Source organism: Empidonax traillii, unplaced genomic scaffold (genome assembly GCF_003031625.1).
Source record: "Empidonax traillii isolate 1590-97213 ecotype Southwest subspecies unplaced genomic scaffold, ASM303162v1 scaffold276:size1176444, whole genome shotgun sequence".
NCBI lineage: Eukaryota > Metazoa > Chordata > Aves > Passeriformes > Tyrannidae > Empidonax > Empidonax traillii.
Window position 1 is genome coordinate 397,836 of NW_020955469.1, and position 21,519 is coordinate 419,354.

The following is a 21,519-nucleotide window of genomic DNA, read 5'->3' on the forward strand; positions in this document are numbered from 1 at the left end:
CGGCCCGCCATGCCCCCACGGGGGCCGCTCGCCCGGGCTCCGGCTCCGCGTTCCCGGTACAGCAGCAGCCGCCGCCGCCGATACCGCTCGCCGCCGCCGCGCCCGAGGCTCTGAGCGCCGCCGCCGCCGCCGGGAGACCGCGCCCGCCCCGGCTCCAAGATGCTCCGCCAAGGTGAGCGCCGCACCGGGAGGGCACCGGGCGCCGTGGGCGCCGGGGGCAGCGGGGCCGGCCCCGAAGTTTGTCTTCTCCCCGCCGAAGTTGGGGCCGCGCCGCCGGGCGCCCCCCGCCGCCACCGCGTTTACCGGCGCCGCCGGCGAGGCTCGGGCACCCCCCGGGGAGCGGCACCGGCGGGAGCGCAGCGCGCCGGGAAGGCGGGAGCCCGGGAGGAGCGGGAGGAGAGGCATAGCAGGCGCCGAGTCCCGCAGGACCGGGGGCGCGGCGGGTCCCGCGGGCACCGGGGTACGACGGGTCCCGAAGGCAGCGGGGCTGCGGAAGGCGCGGCGGATCCGGTGCTCGTCCCTCAGAGCGAGGGAACGGGAAACGGGGCTCGCCCGAGGGGCGCGGGGGGTTCGGCGGGGAAGTTGGGGCGAGCCGTCCCGTTCCGCCCCCCCGAGGAGAATCGCTCCGCTGTGACATCACGCGATTTCCATGGCAACCGCCTGGGACATCATCGGGGAGCTTTGTGACATCACGGCGAGGGGAGCAGACGACTCTCCCGGGGGCGCGGGGCGGTGGGGGGGGGGGCAGGACCCCCAGTCCCACTGCACCCGGGGCCCGTCCTGGGAGATGCTGGGGATAGCAGTGCCATGCGGGGGGATCCCAGGTGGACCCCCCGATCCCATCCCGTGCCCTGGGGAGGGGGCAGCTGCACAGCCCCAGGCCCAGCCCTCGCCATCACCGCCACATGCCTCTCTCCAGCGAGGCTCCGGCTGTGGGAGAAGGAGCCAATGCTGTGCCCGCAGCCTCCCACATCGGGGTGTGGACCCCCCGGCAGGGCAGACCCCCCACTGCCACCCCAGGGATGCTTTTTCCCACTGGGGGAATGTCACCTTGTGGTTTTGGGGCCTCGCGCTCGGATGCTCCTTTCTCCGGCTCCTGCATCAGCTTTGTTCAGTGTATTAACCCAACCAGGCTGGATGACTTGAGAACAAACCCCAAGCCCTCGGAGCAGTCACGGTTCCTAGCCTTGATTCCCAGCCCTGGTGCTGCTGGCTGGAGGAAAAGCATCATCCAGGCTGGGAAACTGGGAGCCTGAGGTGGAGGCAGGCAGAGAGGCTGCCGGCAGGGTTGGATCCCACCAGGGGTAGCCTGTTAAGGTCAAGATCTACAGCTTTCATTTGTGGAACTAGAAAAACAAAATGCAAATTGAACAGCCTGTGGGCTAAAGCAAAACCTATTCTTAAAGTTTTTGTCTTGTTAAGCAAGGAAATAGAGTGCCAAATAGGCTTTGTTAAGTGGCAGTCTAATTAATAATTTAAAATCTTGTAGCTGTCTTTCATTAGAATTTATCTGTACATCAACCACAAAATCAGTCAAACACACTCATTTATAAGTTAATACCATTCCTGAATAATTCAACAGGCAGTTAGAAGAGGCCTCCATCCTGCCGAGAGGTTCTCCCCTTCCCACCTCACCCTGGCCAGGTGTCCCTGGGAAGGGGGTCCCAATCCTCAGCATTCACCCCAAGTGGGGTGCAGAGGGGACACCCCACGTGTGAGGTGAGGGAGGATGGGGCGGTGCTGGGCTGGGGCCAAACCCCTCTGTGGGGCTTAGGGGCGGCTGGTTTTGTCAGGGTGGTGGCAATGCAAGGCTGTGCTGGTGGGAGGCAGCACGGGCTGATGGTGGCACTGCCACCACCTTCCACTCCACATCCCGCTGCCGGGGACCGGGGTTGAGGCTGGAGGACGTGGCAGGGCTCGGGGCAGCAGGATCCGAGCCTCGGTTGAACAGCTCCGAGGGAAGCAGCTCCATGTGCCTGCTCGCGGGGGGAAAGGTGCCAACACGGGTGAAGGCGTTTGTGGCAGGATGGTGGCGGCGTGGCCAGGGAAGTGCTGTGATTCCTGGGGGCATTTTGGGCCTCCTGCGCCCCGTGAGCTTCATCTGTGGAGACACTGGTGGGATTCAGGGTGGATTTTGTGCGCTGGGATGTCGTCAGTGGTGTGGCAGTGGGTGACAGCATGAGGTGCAGCTCCAGCCTGGGTGAGGGTGTCAGAGCCCTGCTAGAGGTGGCCACAGGCAGGAGTGCAACACTGGCGATGCAGGAGAAGGAGATTTCCAGGTCAAGGATGACACCAAGGTCATGGGCAGCCACGTCCCTGTCCCTGCCATCACTCAACCCATCGATGGGGCATCCAGCCTCCATCCCTCCCTGCCAGAGGAGCAGCCAGTGGGCAGGGTTCAGGCACAGGCTGGGCTGCGGTTCCTGCGCCGGGGAGCCAAGAGCCCAGAAACCTTTCTGCTTATAAAAGTTTAATTTCCTAAAGAGCTGAGAGGAAGCCACAAGCTCTCTGTGCCTAGTGAAGTAAGGGGGGTAGCTGGGGGGAGGTCAGGATGTGGCCCAGGCTGTCCCTGCGGTGATGCTGGGGGGGAATAGGGAATAAGGAGGTCTCGGCAGACGAAACCTGCCTAGACCTGGAGTCGGAGCCGGGATGCAAAGGAGCCGTCGCCGCTCGGTGACCCGCACTGATGGAGCCCAGCAGGGTCAGAGCCGTGGCCACGCTTGGCTGAATGTTATTCCCACCTTTTGCCTAAAATGCTGCACCCGCCGCCCCGCAGAGCCATCCGGGTGCTGGAGGCTGTGGGTGACACTCCAGGTGGCCTCGAAGCGCTGCCCTAAAAACATCAGTGAACCTGCCGGGGAAACGCAAAAATATGCATTTTCCGGCGTGATTTCACACCCACCTCTCTCCGAAGCACCTGATGGTGCTGGAGCTGGCGGCACGAGCCAGCACCGCGGGCAATGAGTCTCTATGGTTTGCAGGATGAGGCCACGAGTGGGATGTTGTTGCCTCGGGGCTGGGCAGGGACTTGGACTGCTGGAAACTGCTGGAGCACTGATGGGTTTTGACAGCAAGAGCCGAAATCCCGTTTGAAGGCAAAAACCAGGCAGGGAAGTGTGGGAACCTAGAGGGACATGATGGTGGTCAGGTGTGACCAGGATCATCTCTCAGTGGGGTGTCCCCAGCTCCTGGCAGTGCCCCTGTGGCAGCATTGAGGCAAATCCCCCCCTTGCAGAGGAATGACCTGGGACACAGCCACTTCAGCCCCACATCACTGGGGGCAGCTGCCTGTCCTACTCTGCCCCACACTGGGACATCCCTGGGTGACACTGCTTCCCATCCTCACCCCAGGGAGCTGCTCCATCCTCCCCCAAACAGCCGAAAACTTGGGCTTTTGTTTGCAAAGTGCAGTTCCAGGGCTTAGCCACATTCAGTATAAAGTCGGGTTATTAACAGCAGATCATGTTTTCGAAGCGCTTTGGTGTGGCAGCAGCAGAGGCACCCGTACCCCAGCAATGGTGGCTGTTGTTTGGGTTCCCAGCAGGTTGGGATGAGCAGGGTGTTGCCCTGATTCAGAACCCACTGAAAGAGGATGGAGTCTGATTTAAGAGTGGAGGCAACAGCAGAGAGCCATGGGGCCGGGAGCAAGCAGGATGTGGTGGGAGTGAGTGAGAAGGAGCTGGGGGTCCATGTGCTGGTGCAGGCAGGTGTGCAGGGCATGGCCCCAGGAGCACCACTGGAATGCAGGAGCATCCTTGTCCTCTCCGGTGGCAGTGCTTTTCCCCTGCTCTTTTGGGTGACGCTGCCCCAGCCCAAGGTGGGATGATCTGGCTCATCCTCAGGTCCCTCCACCAGCAGCAGGGCTGGTGCTGTCCTCGCTCCGGATGTCAGCGCCATGTCCCATCTCCCAAAATGAGGAAGCACCAATCCCACTGATCCCCCGTACCATCCCTGCGGAACAGCATCACCATGGAAACCCACAACCCTGCGCCTGCCGCCCGGCAATCAGGGGGGACACTTTTAGGAATATTATTTTTACTGATGACAAATGATGGAGGCTCAGTGCTGACAGAGGAGATGCCTGTGCCCTGCTCGGTGTTTGGGAAGTGCCAGTGGCCAGTCTTTCTCCTGCCTGTTCTGCTGAGGGCATGTGCTGGTGGGGCAGCCATGGCTGTGCCCGGGTGTTAAGAGCGGGCAGCAGCATGCGGCAGATGCAGGACAGGAAGATGCAGGGGGCAATCTTCTTTGTGCAGATTAGGATTGGGGGTTATTAAGCAGAAAATGCTCCATTTGGTGTAGAAAGCTCCTTTTCCTCTTTAGCAGCACATGTGCCCGCTGGCTGCTTGCTTCCCGGCGGCGTTGGCACAGCGGCTCGGAGCCGGCACGGCAGCTTGGAGCCAGCCCAGCTTTGGCGAGCAGCTTTTAGCGATGCTTCTGCCTGGGTTGGTAGAGCCGTGAACGCTCCAGTGACTCCCGGTGCCAAAAGCTGGTTCCACTCAGGGCTGGGTCTCTCCCCAGCTCGTGGCCAGCAGGATGGGATGGCAGTGGGTTTTGGCCTTGGAGAGGTGATGGCACTGTAGGCTGTGGGTCCAAGGTGGTCCATTGCATCCCAACAGATCCTGGCTGGGGGGAGAGTGTGGTGCTGGAGCTGGAGGGTGTCAGAGATGCTCCACGTGCTCCCCAAGTCCTGGCATCACCATCACACAGGGAGGCTGCAGCCGTTGTTTACCGGGGAGCAGCGGCGGGAGGGAATTTGGCTGATGCTGCTCTGGCAGGGCTCCTCACGGAGCAGCCCTGCAAGCAGAGGGGAGGTGCCAGCGGCTCCGCCAGCCCCGTGTGCCGCACTTGGGAACCGCTTTCTATTTTTTCCAGCTGCGTTTGCACCAGCGTTTGCATTGGTTTGCTTGGGGAAACCCCGTCCGCGTGACCACGGGACCCCCCATCGGTGCCATCCGAAGGGTGCAAAGCCCATCTTTGGGCACGGAGAATATCGTGGGACTTCTTGTCCCTTGGTGGCCTGGGTGAGATCGTGTCCATGAGATCTTCACCCAGCCGGGCATCCATGTGCGCTTGGGCAGGGGGATGTGCTTGCATGGGGCAGAGCCCCCCTAATCCCCCCGGGATGAAGGCAGAGGGGGACAAAGGCTGCCGGATGCATCCACTGCCAGCTCCTGCATCCCTGAACTGCCCTCCCTCCTTGCTGCCTGCAAATTCGGCATCCCATCGGGTGCTGGATACAGCCACCCCGCGGGGAGCAGAGCAGAGCCGGGAGAGGGGTCGGGATGATTCCCCCCTCGGCAGGGATGTGCCGGGGTGTTTGTGCTAACAAGCCCAGCGTATTATAATTTCAATGGAATTTAAAAAACAAAATAGTCCTCAGACAAACGACTCTGCAGTGCCTCTGCCAGGGCCTAAGATCTGCTGCTATCTATTTTTTAATAATTGAGGGTAATAAATATGTATTTCTTTCTCCTTTCTCTCCGTACGCCGCAGCTTGTCAGCTCCCTGCGTCTCTCCTCTGATCAGACCCCATCTTTGCCGCGCGGAAAGGAAAAGAAAGGGAAAAAAAGAAAGAGAGGGTAGAGGGAAAAAAAAAAGATTCTTTAAGCAAAAAGGATTAAAGCCTTGAAAGTAGGTCTGCCCGAGCCACTCGGCTCTCCCTGCTCCCTGCCAGCCGCAGACAGGGCCAGGGACGAGAGGAGCATCCCCAGGTGGCTGAATCCATCCCCAAGAGGTGTTCGTGGGTGCAGAGCCTGGCTGGGCAGCGGCAAATCTCCCGGGAACTGGGATGAGGCTGGGCAGAGCCACCGGGCAACTTGGCAAACTGCTGTTCAGAGCCAGTTCTGCTTCGGTGGCAGATATTCCCCAGAGTGTTATTCCCTCTGGTTTTCAGATGGGGGTGTTGGCTCAAAGGCAGGGAGGGGGTTTGGTGGTAGAACCGTGCTGCGGGACCCCCCCGACCGCGGGATGCTGGGGCGAAGGAGGCGCTGGTGTGAAGGAGGCGGCTATTTATAGCTTCCCTCGGCTTTTGTTCCTTTTCCAGTAGAGCTCCTCTCGAAATAGAAACAGCGCCGGCTGTGCGGCCGCTCCCGGGGCCCAGCCTGGATGTGGGGGGCACCTCCCGGCCCAGGACAGGGGGATACCCCCTGCCATGAGATGCCGTCGCGTTGGGCATCCCCCCCATCCTGCATCCCTTGAGATGGGGCAGGCATGGGATGGAGAGTGGGAGCTGCCCCGCTGCAGCCCCCCATGTGCTGATGATGCCTGTCCTGACCTCGGAGGGGAGAATGAATGGCTCTGGGAGGAGAAACACTGCAGGGTGACAGCACTGGGAGCCCCTGGGGAGCGAGGGTGAATCCCTCGGGAGCACCCTGTCAAGGGTCTGTCCCTGTTTTGCAGCTCAGCCGTTGCCTCTACTCTTCCCTACCAGCATCCGACAGCCCCCCCAGCCCCCCCCGCCCCTCTCCCCACTCCATCTCTGATCAATATAGCTGGGAAAAACAAAACAAAACAAAGTAAATATTTAATACGATCCAGGGAGCCACGGCGAGCGCTCCCCCCGTCTGTCTCCTCCAGCAGCCGCTCGCAGCAGCTCCCCAGCCCTAATGAGCCTGAGTGCAACAGGGATCGATGGCAAAGGCAACCTCCGCAGAGGGGTCAGGTCTGCCACATCCCCCTGTGCTGTGCTGGAGATGAGGCTTGGCCCCCTGCACCCCCCAGGGCTGCCTGCCCTCTTCAGCATCCTCCTGCTCCTGCCCTGCTTTTCATCTCCCGCGTCCCCTTTGTCCTTTCCAGTTCCTGGGAGGGATGAAGCTTCTTCTGCTCCAGCAGAGAGATCCCTTGTCCTCTGCCACATGGGACACGAGCTGTGTCGGGCATCGGCTCCGAGCTGGGGACTTCTGTAGGGATGAAGGACAGGATATATGTAGGGCTGAATCCAACATGGGGAGCTGGTGTCTGCCCTCAGTACTCATGGAGCAGATCCCTGGGGGAACCCCACACACCCCCAGAGCCGGCACTGGCTTCCTAACCAGAGCCAAGACAGTGTCTGCACTCGTGGTGTGACCAGACCTGCTGCCTCCTCCTCCTCAGCTTCTCACCCCCTCACCTCAATCCCCACTGGGGACCTGCATCCCTGTGGTGTCCTCCAGAGACCCCAGGTGCTGACACAGTTCGGGGAGTGCAAGTGCTGGGTAACTGGCAGGCTGTTCCTGGCAATGCCAACATGGGACCTGCATCATTGCACTCCGGCCCCACGTGTTTTCTGAGTTTGGATGGTCCCTGTTGCTCCAGCACTGACAGAAGGGCATTCATTAACAGGAACTGCCAAAGAGCCTGTCGTCCTGACCCAGCTGCCCTGTGCTGGATGGTCCCTGTTGTGCCCCCCGCCTGTTCTGTAGGTTTAGGAGAGGGACCGAGCCTTGTCCCCAGCCAGGCATTCCACTGGATGGACCTGTGCATCCCCACGCAGCCTCATCCTGCCCTGAGCCATGGCCGGTGTCCCAGCAGGATGCAGAGGTGGCAAACGGGAGGCAGAATGTGAGAGGAGCACCAGGCTGTGCTTCTCTGCCACCACAGCGCTGTGCAAATTGTTTTTCCGCGGAAAAGTCAATTGTCTTTGTGGTGCCTGGGATGAACCCAGGGCCGAATTCTGTCCCTGGGATGGGATGAGAGGGACACCCACCCTGCCTGATGCCCCTCATCCAACCCTGCCAGACCTCTAGCACCGTGAAGCCTCAGCCAGGCTGTGCCTGGGGATGGTGACTGGATTTACAGCTGGAAAACAACATGGTGCGCCCCGAAGCAGGGAATGTGCATCTCATGCCTCCAAGGGGATGCCAAGCTTCTTCGTGCAGCTCAGGGTCTCCCAGCAGGCAGGGGATTGCAGAGGTCCTGGGGCAGGATCCCCCGTGGGAGGTACAGCAGCGGCGGGACAGCGGCGCGGGCCCTGCGTCACAGACGCAGGCTTGTGGCAAGGTGCCGAGGAAGTTTTGCAGCAGCATTAGAAAATGTTGACATGTTTTTTGAAACAATTTCAGATCTGATATCTGCGCCAGATTGAGTTTGTAACCAGCTTTATTGTTTAAGCCTGCTGGGATTTCATCAAAGGCGTCTGCTGTTTACCCAGAACCATTTCATTGGAGAAAACAGCAAACAGACCTGCATTTCTATCTGATTTCACTTTTTCCTTTTCCTCCTGAATTTAAGTGCTTGTGAAAAGCATGGCTGATAAGGCAGAGCAGTGTGGATAAATCCCGAGGACTGCCGCGGTGGATGCTCTACCAGCTGCTCCAGCTTTATTAATAGATGGAAGGCAGTTGCTGGACCAGCTGCTGGGTGCCAGCCTGGAGCGAGGCACCAGCCTCGGGGGCACCTGGGTGTCCCCAGATGGTTTTGGGATCTCCATTCCGGCACGCTGAGCCGAGTCATGACTCCTCAGGATGCCGAAGGCTGGGAAGAGGATCACACATAGCTTTTTTAGCGCTTTCAGTGTGGATTCAGATTTAAACTATGAGGGAGCCAATGTCTGTCCCTCCTCAGGGAGTGACCTCGGCAGGCAATGTGCTCTGTCACACCATGACAGGCCAGGCCAAGGCAATGCAGCCACGGGGAGCAGAGAAAGATGAAGGAGAAACCAAACTAGGAAGGGGCCTTGTGTAAACTGCATCAATCCTTCTTGCACATCCCCGCGGAATGTGGTGGCTGCCAGCCTGGCTCTGACTTCTGCCCATTGCTGACCTTGGAAATACACTGGAGAGGAGGGTTGGGGGCTCAAGACAGAGCCCAACAGGATTTTACAAGGAGCTGACCTGGAGACTGCAGCCCTTTCTGCCACTGACTGCTCCAGGCATCTTCCCATGGCTGCATCCTGGGTGCTCCTCATCCTCACCCAACACTAGTGTTGTTTTCTCCAGGGTTCACCATCTTCCTCACTTTACAATGGCCTAGGTGGCCGTCCCCACTTTTCCTGGACTTTGGGACAGAGACACAACAGGCTGGGGTCGGTGGAGCACATCCTGACGCCTTTCCTGAAGTCTCTTTGGCATTCCCCAGCCGCCCCGGGGGCTGGTGCTCCCTGGGTGGGTTGTGCCAGTGGCACCTCACTGGCACTCCGAGGGCTTGTCTCTTCCATCGATCACACCTGCACGGTGACAATGTAATTTTTATCTCCAGTTGTTTATTTCTCAGACAGAACTGCTTGTAAATTCCGAGAAGAATATATATCCCTGCGCGTGACAGATCCAGCACATGGCGATTAATCTGCCCTCTTAAGACCTGAATGCAAAAGTGTCCCAATGTCAGTCCTAGGTGGGGTGTCAAGCCCTGGGGCGGCACTTCAGGGACGTGCAGGAGACCCGGTAGCAGAACATACCCTGGTCCAGGTGATGCTCCTCTAATACTTATTACACTCGCTATCAGCTCTGGTGATCCCCAGCTGATGTTCCAGCTCTCCAGGCTCAGGCTACAGCTCCTCTTTTTGGGAGGTTTATGCAAATAGGGCTTTTTTTTTTTGCTTTTTTTTTTTTTTTTTGTAATTCCTCGCTGCTGCTGCTCTGCCGTGCCCCAGATAGCAGAAGTGCTGAGGACAGGTGTTTGCGGCAGGTCCTGCGGCACCCGCGTCCCGGCCGCCCGACCGAGGGGAGGAGGGATGTGGCGAGGGGATATCCCGGGGGGAAAGGGGCAGAGAGGAGCTGGCAGAGGCCAAGGATGGAGAGGGGAAGATCCTCTAATGGCTGGTGTCTCCACACTGCACTAGCGAGGATGGGCACTGGTGCCAGCGTAGGTCTGTTCTAAGCCCAAGCATGGACTTGTCCCCAGCGAGGGACAGGACAAGGACTAGGGGTGTCACTTTGGGCTCTGCAGCATCCAGCAGCCCCATCGGCAACACCCTCTGTGCCATAAAGGCTCTTATTTACAACCTCCTACTCGGGAGCATCTGGGAAGCGAAGCGCGTCATTTCCAGAGAGAGCAAAATGCTGCATATTTCAGTGTCTTTTGAATTTTTTAGGTTTCCCTGAACTGTGCTAATGGGTTGGTGGGGGGGGGGGAGGCGAGGGCCCAGCCCAGCTCCCGGCCTGCCTTGCTGCTCCTCCGCGCGGCCATCACTGCATTGCTGCTCTTAAAATATTCAGTGCTGTTGGCCACAATTTCACAGCGGGTCAAAGCGCGCCGAGCCAGCAAGAAGGAGGGAAAGTGTGACAACAAGATTAACCCCGGCCCGGCAGGCCCCGTCCACGCTCGGCAGGCTGAGCACGATGTGCTGCAGCCACCTCATCCCAGGGGACAGGCAGCGAGTCCAGGGGCGCCGCGACACCCACAGTCCCTCTGGTTGCCCAGTCTTGCTACGTCCATGGCGTCGCCTCCAAAGTGCAGTGAAGGGACAGCAGGAGCATCCCATGTCCTGCTGGGAGGACTGAGCATCCCCTCCTTCTCCAAGCTGCTGTAAAGCACGAGCCGTGCCAGGCGCCTGGCTTTGCTGTTGGATGAAGGGCTGAGGATACTCCTGGGTCTTGGGCGCATTGCTGAGAGCCCTCAGTGCTTCTGCACCCCGAGATGTTGCGGTTCTCAGGCCTTGCACAACCATCAGTTGGTGCTAACAATGGAGCAGCAGATTTACAATGCAAAAGAGCAGCTGCTTGAGCCCTGTTTGCTGACAGGGATTTAGTAATCCTGTCGTCAGCCCGGAGTTTGCTCTGGAGTTGCTGGCTTGTCTGACAGGCTTTTCTAAGAAAACTTCTGTGGCTGGGGGAAGAAGGTGAAGCAAAGCACATGGCCTGTGCCCAGCATGCAAGGAGGATGGTGGGAGGTGTCTGCGTTCTGGGGTGGAGCCTGGGGTGGATGGGGGATGCTGCCATGGGGAGAAGGGTCTGTGCCAGTCTGAGTCCCAGGAGCCACGTGTTGTCTGGAAGCTAGAGACCCCAAGGAGCTGCCTGTTGCGTAGACTGCATGCCCTAGGCCTGGGATACGCTGTGTGGTGAGCTTGGACAAGGCTTGGCCCTGTGTCTCCTGCCCTTTCCCTGGATTCTTGGTCGCATGCCGTGACTTTGGATCTCACCAACAGCAGCAGGGATGGTTGTGCATGCAAACATGGTGTCATCTGCAGGAGATGCTGCAGCTGATGGATGCTCTCCTGGGGTTTTAAGGACACTGTGGCTGAGCTACTGGGGTGTCTTTGGGTGTCAGTGTCACCCCACCAGACTCCCTGGACCAGTGGTGGCTGCTGGGTTGGGTGCTCCAGCAAGTAGTTGCTGGCACAGCGACCATCCCACCAACCCAGGCAGCCACCTCCAACCCAAAGGCAACCAGCCCTGTCACTGCCTCGTCCTCAAGCACACCCACTCATTCCCAAAATAGTGCTTCCCAAGGGTGCACGGGTGCATTGGTGTCTGCCAGGGTTGGGGCTGGACCAGCAGTGCCCTCTCCGAGCCAGCCCCGTGGTTGCCCTCCTGCACCCTGTGCCAGCGGCAAGCCAGGCTCTTCTCCCTAATTCTCCTTCATCCCTGTTAATGTACCACCAGATGTTCTCATTATCCATTTAAACATATAATCCTCCCCCGAATCCAGCTAAGCTCCTGGCCTCCCTGATACCTCGTGGCAGTGCGTTCCACAGGTTAATTATGCATTTTTAATTAATCACCAAGCAGAGAATGACCCATGAATAAGGGATATGAAGCTCCTTCAACTGGGAATAGTTGGCAAATTGTCCCCAGGCGGAGCCATGCTGGTGTCATGCTCTCCTTGAATAACAAGACCAGCTCTAAAAATTCCCATTCTGTGGATCTGACATGACTGGAGGATGGGACAGAGCTGTGCCCTATGTGGATGGGACCCCCCCTGTGCCCCATGTCCCCCTTCAAATGGGGAGGAACCACATGTCAACCACAGCTGTCTGCATCCTGCCTGGAAGTGATGGAGCAAGTGCAGGAGGGAGGAGGAGCAAGGCAGAGAGGGGAAAAAAAAAAATCACATGTTGTTTTAAAAAGGCATTTTTGAGTGAATGCTGAATAGGGTTTGGGAAAATTGCCTTAAAGGCCTGTTCTCTGCAGGGACGGAGCTTTTCATGGAGCAGGAGTATTCTGAAACTTAATTGCACATTTGCACGGGCTAGTGTTTTTATTTCTCTCAGGTCTCCGAGGTGGTCTTTGAAGATTGCTGTCTCTCTGTAATGGTTTTCTTTATCTCAAATAAATTCCGCACACCTGCGAGGTGGAGCTGCTTGAAAGAAATTATGCTGGAATTGGCTCTCGATTTAATAAATCTGCAAATGGAACTGGGATGCAGAGAGGCGAGGTGGTTGGTGGGGCTGGTTGTGCCTCCTCCCCGCGCCCCACCTCTCCTCTCCCTTCCCTTCTCCCTCAGCTCACTTTCAGCCTCTCTGTGGGCCAGGAAGAGTGTGGGGCTGAGCAAAGTGAGTCCATATCCTGCCTTTCCCCCATGTCAACCACTTCTGGTACATCCTAGGGGACTTCAGCTATACACCCAACAATGCAGACCCCTCTAATGCCCACCCGTCTGCCTTCTTCAGCTATGTATGACCCTGGCTGTCAAGTAAGCGTTTAGTTCCCAGCCTGCGAGTGTGCTGGGGTGTGCCTGTTGGAGATGATACTACAAGCTGAATGCCCCAGGGGTATTCCTAAGGAATGTCCCAAGAACTGTCCTTCAAGGACCTCCGATGCCATTTTGTTTCCTGGCCTCAGTTTTGGGGTTTGAAGCTGTGGTCTGCTCCAGCAGCACCTCCTGCAGCCACCCATCACGTGCTGCCACCGTTCCTCCTTCTCCAGCAATCGGTTCCACAGCTCCCCAGCTCACCGGGGGACATTTAACCAGCTCTCCATTTTGGAAGCAGAGCAGAGCACCGGAGAAAAGCCCGCTGCACAGTTCTGTGCCGCTGCAGCAGGCAGCCACAAATCCCCGGGCAGCCGGGGCAGCGTGTGCTGGGCAGCCCCGGCTGTCAGGCGGAGAGGAATGGGCGGCCGCGGGAGTACACAGACAGGTTAATGGCAGCCGTGGATGCTGCACAATTGGATTTCGCCTTCCCGGTTCTTAAGGAATCAGCATCTCTCCCTCGCTATAAAATCCGGCGGTCCCACTGCTCTCCCCGTGAGCCTCGTTGGCAGTGGGATGACCTGTCACCCGCGGAAAGCACCCAAAGGGCCATTTAAAACCCTCCCTCCCCTCGCCGGGCTCCCCAGACATGAGGTTACCCACAGAGGCCGTGCCACCTCCTGCGCGAGCTCCGGCTGCTCGGCTTCAGGTGAACAAGACACGGGGAGATTTTATTGCATTGCTGGATTTTGTTCCACTCTGTTATTCGCCACGATTGAATTTGCTGCTTTGGAGGCAGGAGCCGGCGCAGCCGGAGCTCCCTCGCCGCCCGCGCCGCTCCAGTGGGACCGTGACCTTGTCTCAGTGCCTCACTCAGCCCTCAGCCGGGTAATTTGGTGCCGGCGTGGGAGCTGGGCGTTCGTCTGCCTCCCACCGAGCATCCCGGCACGGTCCCACTCCCATGCCTAAGCCAAATCCTCGCTCTGCTCCACTTTTAATCGTTGACCTTGTAAATGCTTTCAGGGAAAGGCGTCGGCCTTCCCAGCTCCCTCCTCTGTTTGCTGCCTGATTATGTCCCTCTGTCCTCATCTCCCTGGGCAGCTGTGATGCCACGGGCATCACCACAGTACCTGAACCCCTGTGCAAACCCTCCCCAAGTTTTAGTCATGCTGGCTCACGGTGTCAGCTGGGAAACAGCACTTCATCTTCCTTCTTCCCTGTTTCTTGGACTTAAGTAAAAAAACCCTCTGGCCTTCCTAAAACAGTGGTTTCTTTGTCTATTTTGTCTTTGGACAGAAAGCCAACCAGCGACAGGGCTGGGAACATCCCACCTTTCAGTGCAGGTGGTCTTTGGTCAGTGCAATCCTGTGCAGTGGCACCGATGTCCAGCTCTCTCTCACAGGCACTGGGGCTGAACCAGACCCGGGACTGCGGCTTCATTGCACCCCCAGCCCTTAACAGAGACACGGAGCCTTTCCCAGTGTATCAGGAAATGCAGCTGGGAGCTCCATGAGGGGTCAGTGGGCAGAGCCATCCGGGAAGGCTGTTGAAGCCTCGTTCTCCTTGTGTTGACAGCAACGGCTCTTCTTCCCCGCCGCCTGCGCCAGCGCCTCTGCCCTGTGATTGAATTAGGGGGCTGTAACCCACCTCCCTCCCGCCTGGTCCCCGCCGCACCAGGCTCAGATGCTGAACTCAAGAGCCATAATTGAATAAGTCTCAGGCAGACAGCACTCAGATAGCCATCAGGATCTCCTGCCTCCTCCCTGCCCAGCCGTGCACTGATTTATACTCCCAGGTGGTGGCTGGGGTTTTGCCCGGGATTTTTGGTCTTCTGGGATGCATTGCTCCTTTCCCAAAGCACGTAGCTTGTGGGGAGAGCCTGGAGCAGGAGTGGAGTCATGTGGGCTGTGTTTGGTGTGACAGTCACACTTAGTTAGACTGGCCCTCATTTTGGGGAGGGAGCAGCGATGGGGAACAGAGGGACCCTATGTCTTTATGGCAGTGTCTGCTCTTGGGCTGCCTGGGCACAACGTGTTAAAAGCTGCAATTAGTAAAGTGCTGACGATGGGAAGGTGAGGTGGAAGCAAGCGGCACTAAATGAATCCTGAAAGGTTATTCCAATAAGCGGCAGCACAGTTTCCAGCTGCGCTCGCTTTCCCGGGAGCTGGGGGACAAGGGGTGGGATCCAGGGTGAGAGACACCAGGTGGAATGAGGGATGTTGCTGGAGGATGCTCAGGTGCCAGCAGTGCCTGCTGGAGTGAAAAATATGGCAGGGGAGTTAAAGCAGGAGGGGGACGGGCCACCACGTCCCAAGGTTGCTCATCCAGCGCCAAGCTGGGGTGGGTGCTGCCCATTCTGTGCCCCCAGTGGCTTCTCCACAGGGTCCAAATCCTTCATCACAGGCGTGGAGCCCTGTGCCCATGGCATGTGTGTGGGGAGGGTTTTGGGGAGTGCTGGGAGCCACGCTGCTTCTGCCAGGGAATCCTTGCAGCGTGGAGAGTGGTCCATCAGCTGCAGTGGGGGCTGCAGGGGGGAGCGGAGCCGGGAACCAGGGAGGAGGTTCCCGGGAAAGGCGTTTCTCTTCCAGCTGAGCAGACAGGAGCCCAGGCAGGCGCAGGCAGCCAGCGGTGGCCTCTCCCTGCCAGACGTAGCTGTTCCAGCTCTCCGCTGGTGCGACACCACGGAGCTATTATTAGACTCCAGTTTTCTGTGGGCAGCTCTGAACTCCCTGATGCCTCCAGAAGCTCAGCAGATGCCAGGGCAGAGCAGGATCTGCCAGCACTGATGGGGACAAGGGTCTCCAGCGAGCTCAGAGGGGGTGTGGGTGGCAGCAAGGGGTGGCAGAGCCCCCCAGAATGGAGACATGTGGAGCTGAGCACCACAGCCTGGGTTGGGGCCACAGCAGTGAAAGGCAATTAGTTGTCTAATGAGAGGTTTGACTGTAGAGGAGGGCATGGAGCCCCTGGGAACACTCACTGGGTCAAAGGTAGCCAGGAGAGATGCTGCCCTGACAGACATGTGGGATGCAGGGCTCTGCGTGGAGCTGCACCTCCAAACCACATCTGGATTTCACAGCATCACTCCAAAATGGAGACACAGTATCCCCATCTCTACCATCCTTGGCAGGAGGCATGGGGGAAGCATGGCAGGACTGTGGCACACTGGGACATCTCCTCCCACACCAAAGGAGGGATGGAGCTGGGGAGACATGGCATTTCCCTGCTCCCATCCTCTCCCCAGCCTGATTTCCAAGCAGGAGTGTTTAAATGCCTTTTATGTTGTGACTCAAATGATGAAAGGCCCGAAAATGGGACTAACAAAGACGAGTTGTACTTCAGAATAAAAACCCATGAAAGCAGCAGATGCTGTCATAGGAATAAATTGTATCAACAGCGATCAGATGGGAAGCGAAAAGTCAGAATGAAGTTGCTCCTTCATTCCTGTTTCCAGTGAAAATTTCTGGGTCCGTGAATTTAGCCAGAATCAGGTAGGATGAAAGGCTTTGTCTGACAAGACATTTCAAAGGATCTGGAAGCCTCCGGAGATGTGGCCACTTGGACAAGGAAACGGAGCCCCTCAGTTTTAATGAGCATTTCAGTTGCCTTCCTTTATCCTTCTGCCAAGATCCTCTTTTTTTTTTATTTTTTTTCTTTTCTTTCCCCCTAAAAAAAAATGATTTCTGCTCTTTGTGATTTGTTTTAACTTCACAAAGTGTGCACTTAAGCAACACAACAGGAGGAGGCGGAGGGCAGAACGTACCTGTCACTCCACACAGCCCAGCTTGTTGCTTCCCACCATAACCCCCCTCCTCGCTGTGGTCAGCCCGGCTGTTTTGGGTGCTGTGGGTCAGCACCACCATCCTTCAGCATCTCCCATTCCCTTCCCAGCCCTGCAACGATTTTCCATCTCCCCGTCTCCCCTCTCTGCAGCGACAGGATCATACACGGGCTGTAATTAATAGAAATTAGACTGTCGAGACCTTGCAGCCCCCATCCCGTAATTACTTGGCCTTGCTGCGTTGGAGGCGCAGGGATCGGCAGTGAGCTCAGGAGCCGCCGGTGATGGGAACACATCCCGCTATCAAGCTATTTTTATTAAGCTTTTAATGCAGGCACTGGCATGGCGCTGGGGGATGTGCAGCATCTCCACAAAAGTCCACTCCCGGAGGGACGCGCAGAGGGGGATATTTTGGGATGAAATGCCGGCACTGGAGCTAGACAAAGCAGGATATTAGCAGAGTGCTGTGTCCTGACCGTGTTCGTTGCTGGCACATTTGTTCCCGGTATCCAACCGCTCCGACCGTACAGGTTTCAGGGGTTTGGCAGAGCATTGGTGCTCAGCGAGTGGTGACCTCCCCCTCCGCCCAGTCCTCAGCTCCCCCACATCCCCCCTCGCCCCAAGAGCCATGTGGGAGAGTGACAATGCCCGATGTCTAACTGGGCACGCAGCGTCTTCCACTGGCTCATTAAACCTCCCAACAGTCCCGCGCTCGGCACAGCTCGGCCCTGGATGCCGAGCAGAGGAATGGCACAGCACAGCTATTCACACTCTGCTTTTATCACTGCGTTTCTCATGAGCTGGTAGAAAGTTCAGTGCAGAGCACAGGAGAGGTCTCTGAAAGGCAGCTGCGCTCACGACCCAGCGTGCCAGCTCACAGCCCCGGTGGGGATGGGGTTTTGCCGGTGTCTGCCGTGCTCACTCAGCTGGCGACCCGCGAGGGTGTTCGTCTGGAGGGCTCGTGGCATCACACTGAGAGGAGACCAAGGGCACGGAGGAAGGTGGTGCTGCCCTTTTTGGGTGTGGGAGAGAGACCTGAGCCTGTGGGCTGGGCTCCAAATGACGCCATCACTTCTTTTTTGGTTGGGGGGAAGAAAATGTGACAGAGCCGGCAGCTTTGATGCCTGCCTGTCCGTCTCCTTCCCCCCTGCTGCAGGCAGAATGATGTGCTGCTGAATGAGGAAGAAGGTACATGACAGGCTCCAATTTGCCCTCTTCCCCACCAAACACAAGGACATCCAGCAAATGTGAAAGGCAGAAAGGCTGAAAAGGGATGAAAGGGAGCCTAAGCGGCACGGTACAAAATTGGCTTGTGGATCTCAGTGGCACAGGACACTGCTGGGGTCGGGACCTCGGCAGGATTACAAGTTTATAGGACTAATGCTCTCCCTATTATCCGTGTTAACATAAAAACACCTTCACCTCCCTGTGTCAGGTTGCTGTCTGCTCTCAGCTCCATCCAAGTAAAGATCCATCCAGCGCATTCCTGGTGTTCTACAGCCTCCACTTTTTCCATCTCCTGGGGATGTGGGCTGGATGGGGCAGCCGAGCATGCACTGAGAGCCCAGGCAGCTGTCACTTTGCTCTTCCATCTCTTATTTGCTCTGTTTTGGCTGCATTTCTGATCCTAAAGAAACCCTCTGTAGGTCTTGGCCAGCTGCTGGCAGAGAAACGAGCTGGTGAATCTGCTTTCGCTGCACATGAGCTTGTTCAGCATTTGATACCGATCTGGCTGGTGCTCAGCTGGGGTGGGTTTTGTCATTTCATCTGCGATTGTTTTGCTGTAAAGCACCTCGAAGGGTTCGCTCACCGGCTGTTTTACAAAGGACACCGTTCTTATTACTGCTGTGAATGAACTACTTTGCATTTCTGTGAATGGGAAGGAAAACTTGTCACCTCAGGACAAAAAGGGAGTGGAAGTATCTGATGATCCCCTGAGACGCCTCAGACAATCCACTAAGCTCAAGTCATCCTCTGCATTTCTCTTTCCTCGGGGGCAATTGGAATTATTAGTCCCTTCTCAAGGGCCTCAAGATCTCCCTGCCCTTTGCCAACTTCTATTCTGGCTTCACTGCAGGCTGCTGGCACATCCTGCCAGAGCCCAGTCCTGTGCTGGGGACCAGCAGAGGATGCCTGATGCCTGCTGGGGAACAGGACAGCAGTGCCAGGAGCCAGTACAGCCCCCTGTCCGTGCCTGAAATCCTGCAGTATCTGTGCATGTCACGCTTGGGGTGTCCCCTGGTCCATGTCATCCCCTCCTTCAGCTGTGGCAGCATCCTGGTGTCCATCGACACCTCCAGCCACAGCAGGACCCAAGGACTGGACTCATCCCTGTGCAAAGAGAAGTGCCATTTCCCTCTGGCATGCCTGCACTCCAAGAAGGTGGCTCCCAGTGGCTTTTGAAATGCTGGTCCATCATGCACAATGGGATGAGACACAGGGGAGCAATAAGCCCGCTGGCAGCAGGGAAAGGAGACTCAAGAAAAGAAGATTATCTCTTCTCCCTGGTATCCAGGGATAGGACACATGGGAATGGTTCAAAGCTGCACCAGGAGGGGTTTAGACTGGACATTAGGGAGCATTTCTTTACTGGGAGGGTGGTCATACCCTGGAACAGGTTTCCTGGAGGGGCAGCCAATGCCCCAAAATCTGTCAGTGTTCCATAGGCATTTGGACAGTGCCCTTAATAACAAGCTTTAACTTTCAGGCAGCCTTGAAGTGCTCAGGCAGATGGACCAGATGATCACTGTAGGTCCCTTCCAAGGGAAACATTCTATCCAATTCTATTCTGTTCTGTTCTGTTCTATTCTATCCCAGCCCAGCCCAGCCCATCCCAGTGATCTGTCTCTAACTATGTGCAAGCAGCAGCCCAGCCTCTGATCCACACAGTCTTATCCCAAACCTGCTCTGAGGTACCAGGGTTGTGCCCCGTCCCGGCAGTAGGACCAGCAGCATCCGACTGCAGCTGCACTCCAAGGGCACGGCTGCAGAGGAAGGTGTACTGAGATCTGGGGTTAGGCAGAGCAGATTACACTGGGAAAACACACTCTACACTCCCTCTGCTTCTCTGTATTTTAGTCCTGAAAAAAGCATTTAAATTAAACAAGTTCCTGTAGCCGAGTTTCAATCCCACAGCCACTTCCATCGTTGACCTCCTTTTTCCCCCCTTTTTCTTTAACTCGAGAGCGGGAGGAGGAGATACAGACAGAGAGGAGTGCTAATTAAACAGGGAGTTCCACATTAGGGTACAAATCCTCTGGACTAGCACAAACCCTGCCAATTTCTGTACTTATTTATTATTTTTTCAGTACAATTGTAATTTCCAGTGGTGCCTCCAGCACCAGGAGAGAGTTCAGGGGCTGCTCTTGGAGAGGATTAGCACGCTGGAAGCATTATTACTTTCCTTCGCTGTGAATTCAGGAGTGATTCCCTGACGGCTGCACTCTATATAGAAGTGAATCGGTGCTAATTTGTTTTTGAGGATCACACATCCACCAACATGTGAAAGACAATCCTGCTTCTCAATGTATATTTCGAGCCAGTGCTACAGCAAACAACGGAAAATAAGCAAGCAAAGGAAGCCAGACCTCCCTCGCCCAAAAAGCCAGAGCTGGAAAAGGGCAGACTTTCTTTTTTTTTTGCTTATGTGAGTTGGTTCTGTGTCTTTCCAAAAGTATGTTGGGGGTTTTGGCTGTGCTGCCCATGGTGATGGGCATGGTGATGGGCAGCAGGGGCTTGGGCATCTCTCGCATGGGAAGCCTCAGGGACGTCGTGTCAGACGGGATGTCAGAGAGACTGAGTATAAAAGGCTCTTTTTTTTTCCCTTTTAAATCATCCTGGAGTTTAACTGCAAGACAGGAATAAATTAACTAATTGAATCTGTAACGATGGAGGGGCTGGGCACCTGGCAGGAGAGCAGCCTCCCCGCCACCCATCGCTCCTCTCTCTTTATTTGTGTGATTCAGAGGGACATGGTCCGTGGGGAGATATCAGAGCCGGCTGAAATGGAAGACAAAGCTATTGTTTCAAACAGAGTTATTGATTTTTACATTATTACACTATGAAATTTATGGTCTGGTTTCATACTGCAGTAGGAGTTAATGACCACCATCCAGAAACTTCCAGGTGACCTTGGCCTTGACTTTGGTGGAGGAAGGTGAATAGCTCCAGATACCGGGTCAGCAAATGTAAATTGAACTTGAAATACCCTAAAGGGCTTGATTTTGGGGTGATGCTGAGCCCAGGTATCTGCCCTGAGCTTTAGCTCACAGCAAACTCCAAGCTGGTTGGCAGCTGTGATGGAGGGGGGAAATTGGACCTTCTCATCTCCAGACAAACATTTTCCCTGCTATTAAGCACATTTTGCCCCCAGCCAAAAACACCATGATGTCCCCAGAGCTCCTTGAGCACGATTCTCCATCCTTAGCTGACCTCCCAGCACAGCTTGGCTGCCCAAGGGTTTGCTCCGGTCAGTCACCACTGGAGAAATGCAAACCAAGGGGCTCTGGGATGGATGAGAAGCACCAGGGAGAGGAGGAAACACAGCCCAGAGCAGGAGATCCTGTGAGAGGGAAGAGCAAAGGGCAGTGCCCACAGACCAGGCAGCTGCCTGCTAAGGGAATGCTGCCCATTCCTGATTCCAGCCAGCTCTCCCATCTCAGTCGCAGGAGGAGGATTTGCTTCTTAATGTCAGGGTGACCAAGAGGAGGTTTTGTACCAGTTAACACATGAGATACTGTGACACAGAAGGGTTTGTAGGGGCTACAGCACTCCCCAGTCTACAGCCTTTTCCTGGCTTTTCTTTAGAAGGTACCTCCCGATGCATCTTTTGGCACCAGCCTCTTCCCAAAGCTTTCTTTAGCGCTATTCCTTCCAAATTTCCTTGTATGCTTCTTCCTCTGGGAACAGTCTTTCCACTTGCCAGCCAAGGAAGGCAATTTCCAGCTGCTGGAGAAGGGTTTTTTTCTTGTAGTACTGTCTCCCTGGAACATCCCTGACGCTGCACCCCGAGCTAAAGTCGTGTGAAGCCAGTAGCCTCCAAGCTCATCTTCTGCCTCGGAGGTCATAATTGCCATTAAATCACAGCTTGCCTAACCAAATTATGCAAAACCGAAATTATCTCCAATGATTTTTATGTTGCTGAAATGTTCCAGAACTGCTGGGGTGATGACTGGGGGATTGGGAGCAGCTGTCAC

The 21,519-nt window shown here is 56.4% G+C and overlaps 1 protein-coding gene across 1 annotated transcript in view; it reads left to right on the forward strand.

Annotated features, from left to right (window-relative positions):
* The window catches only part of RTN4RL1 (reticulon 4 receptor like 1), a 30,781-nt gene continuing 9,262 nt past the window's right edge, over positions 1 to 21,519 (forward strand). The window contains exon 1 of the mRNA XM_027890024.1: positions 1 to 172. Coding sequence (XP_027745825.1) covers positions 160 to 172 — 13 coding nt within the window. The 5' untranslated portion in view covers positions 1 to 159. The remainder of the gene's footprint in view (positions 173 to 21,519) is intronic.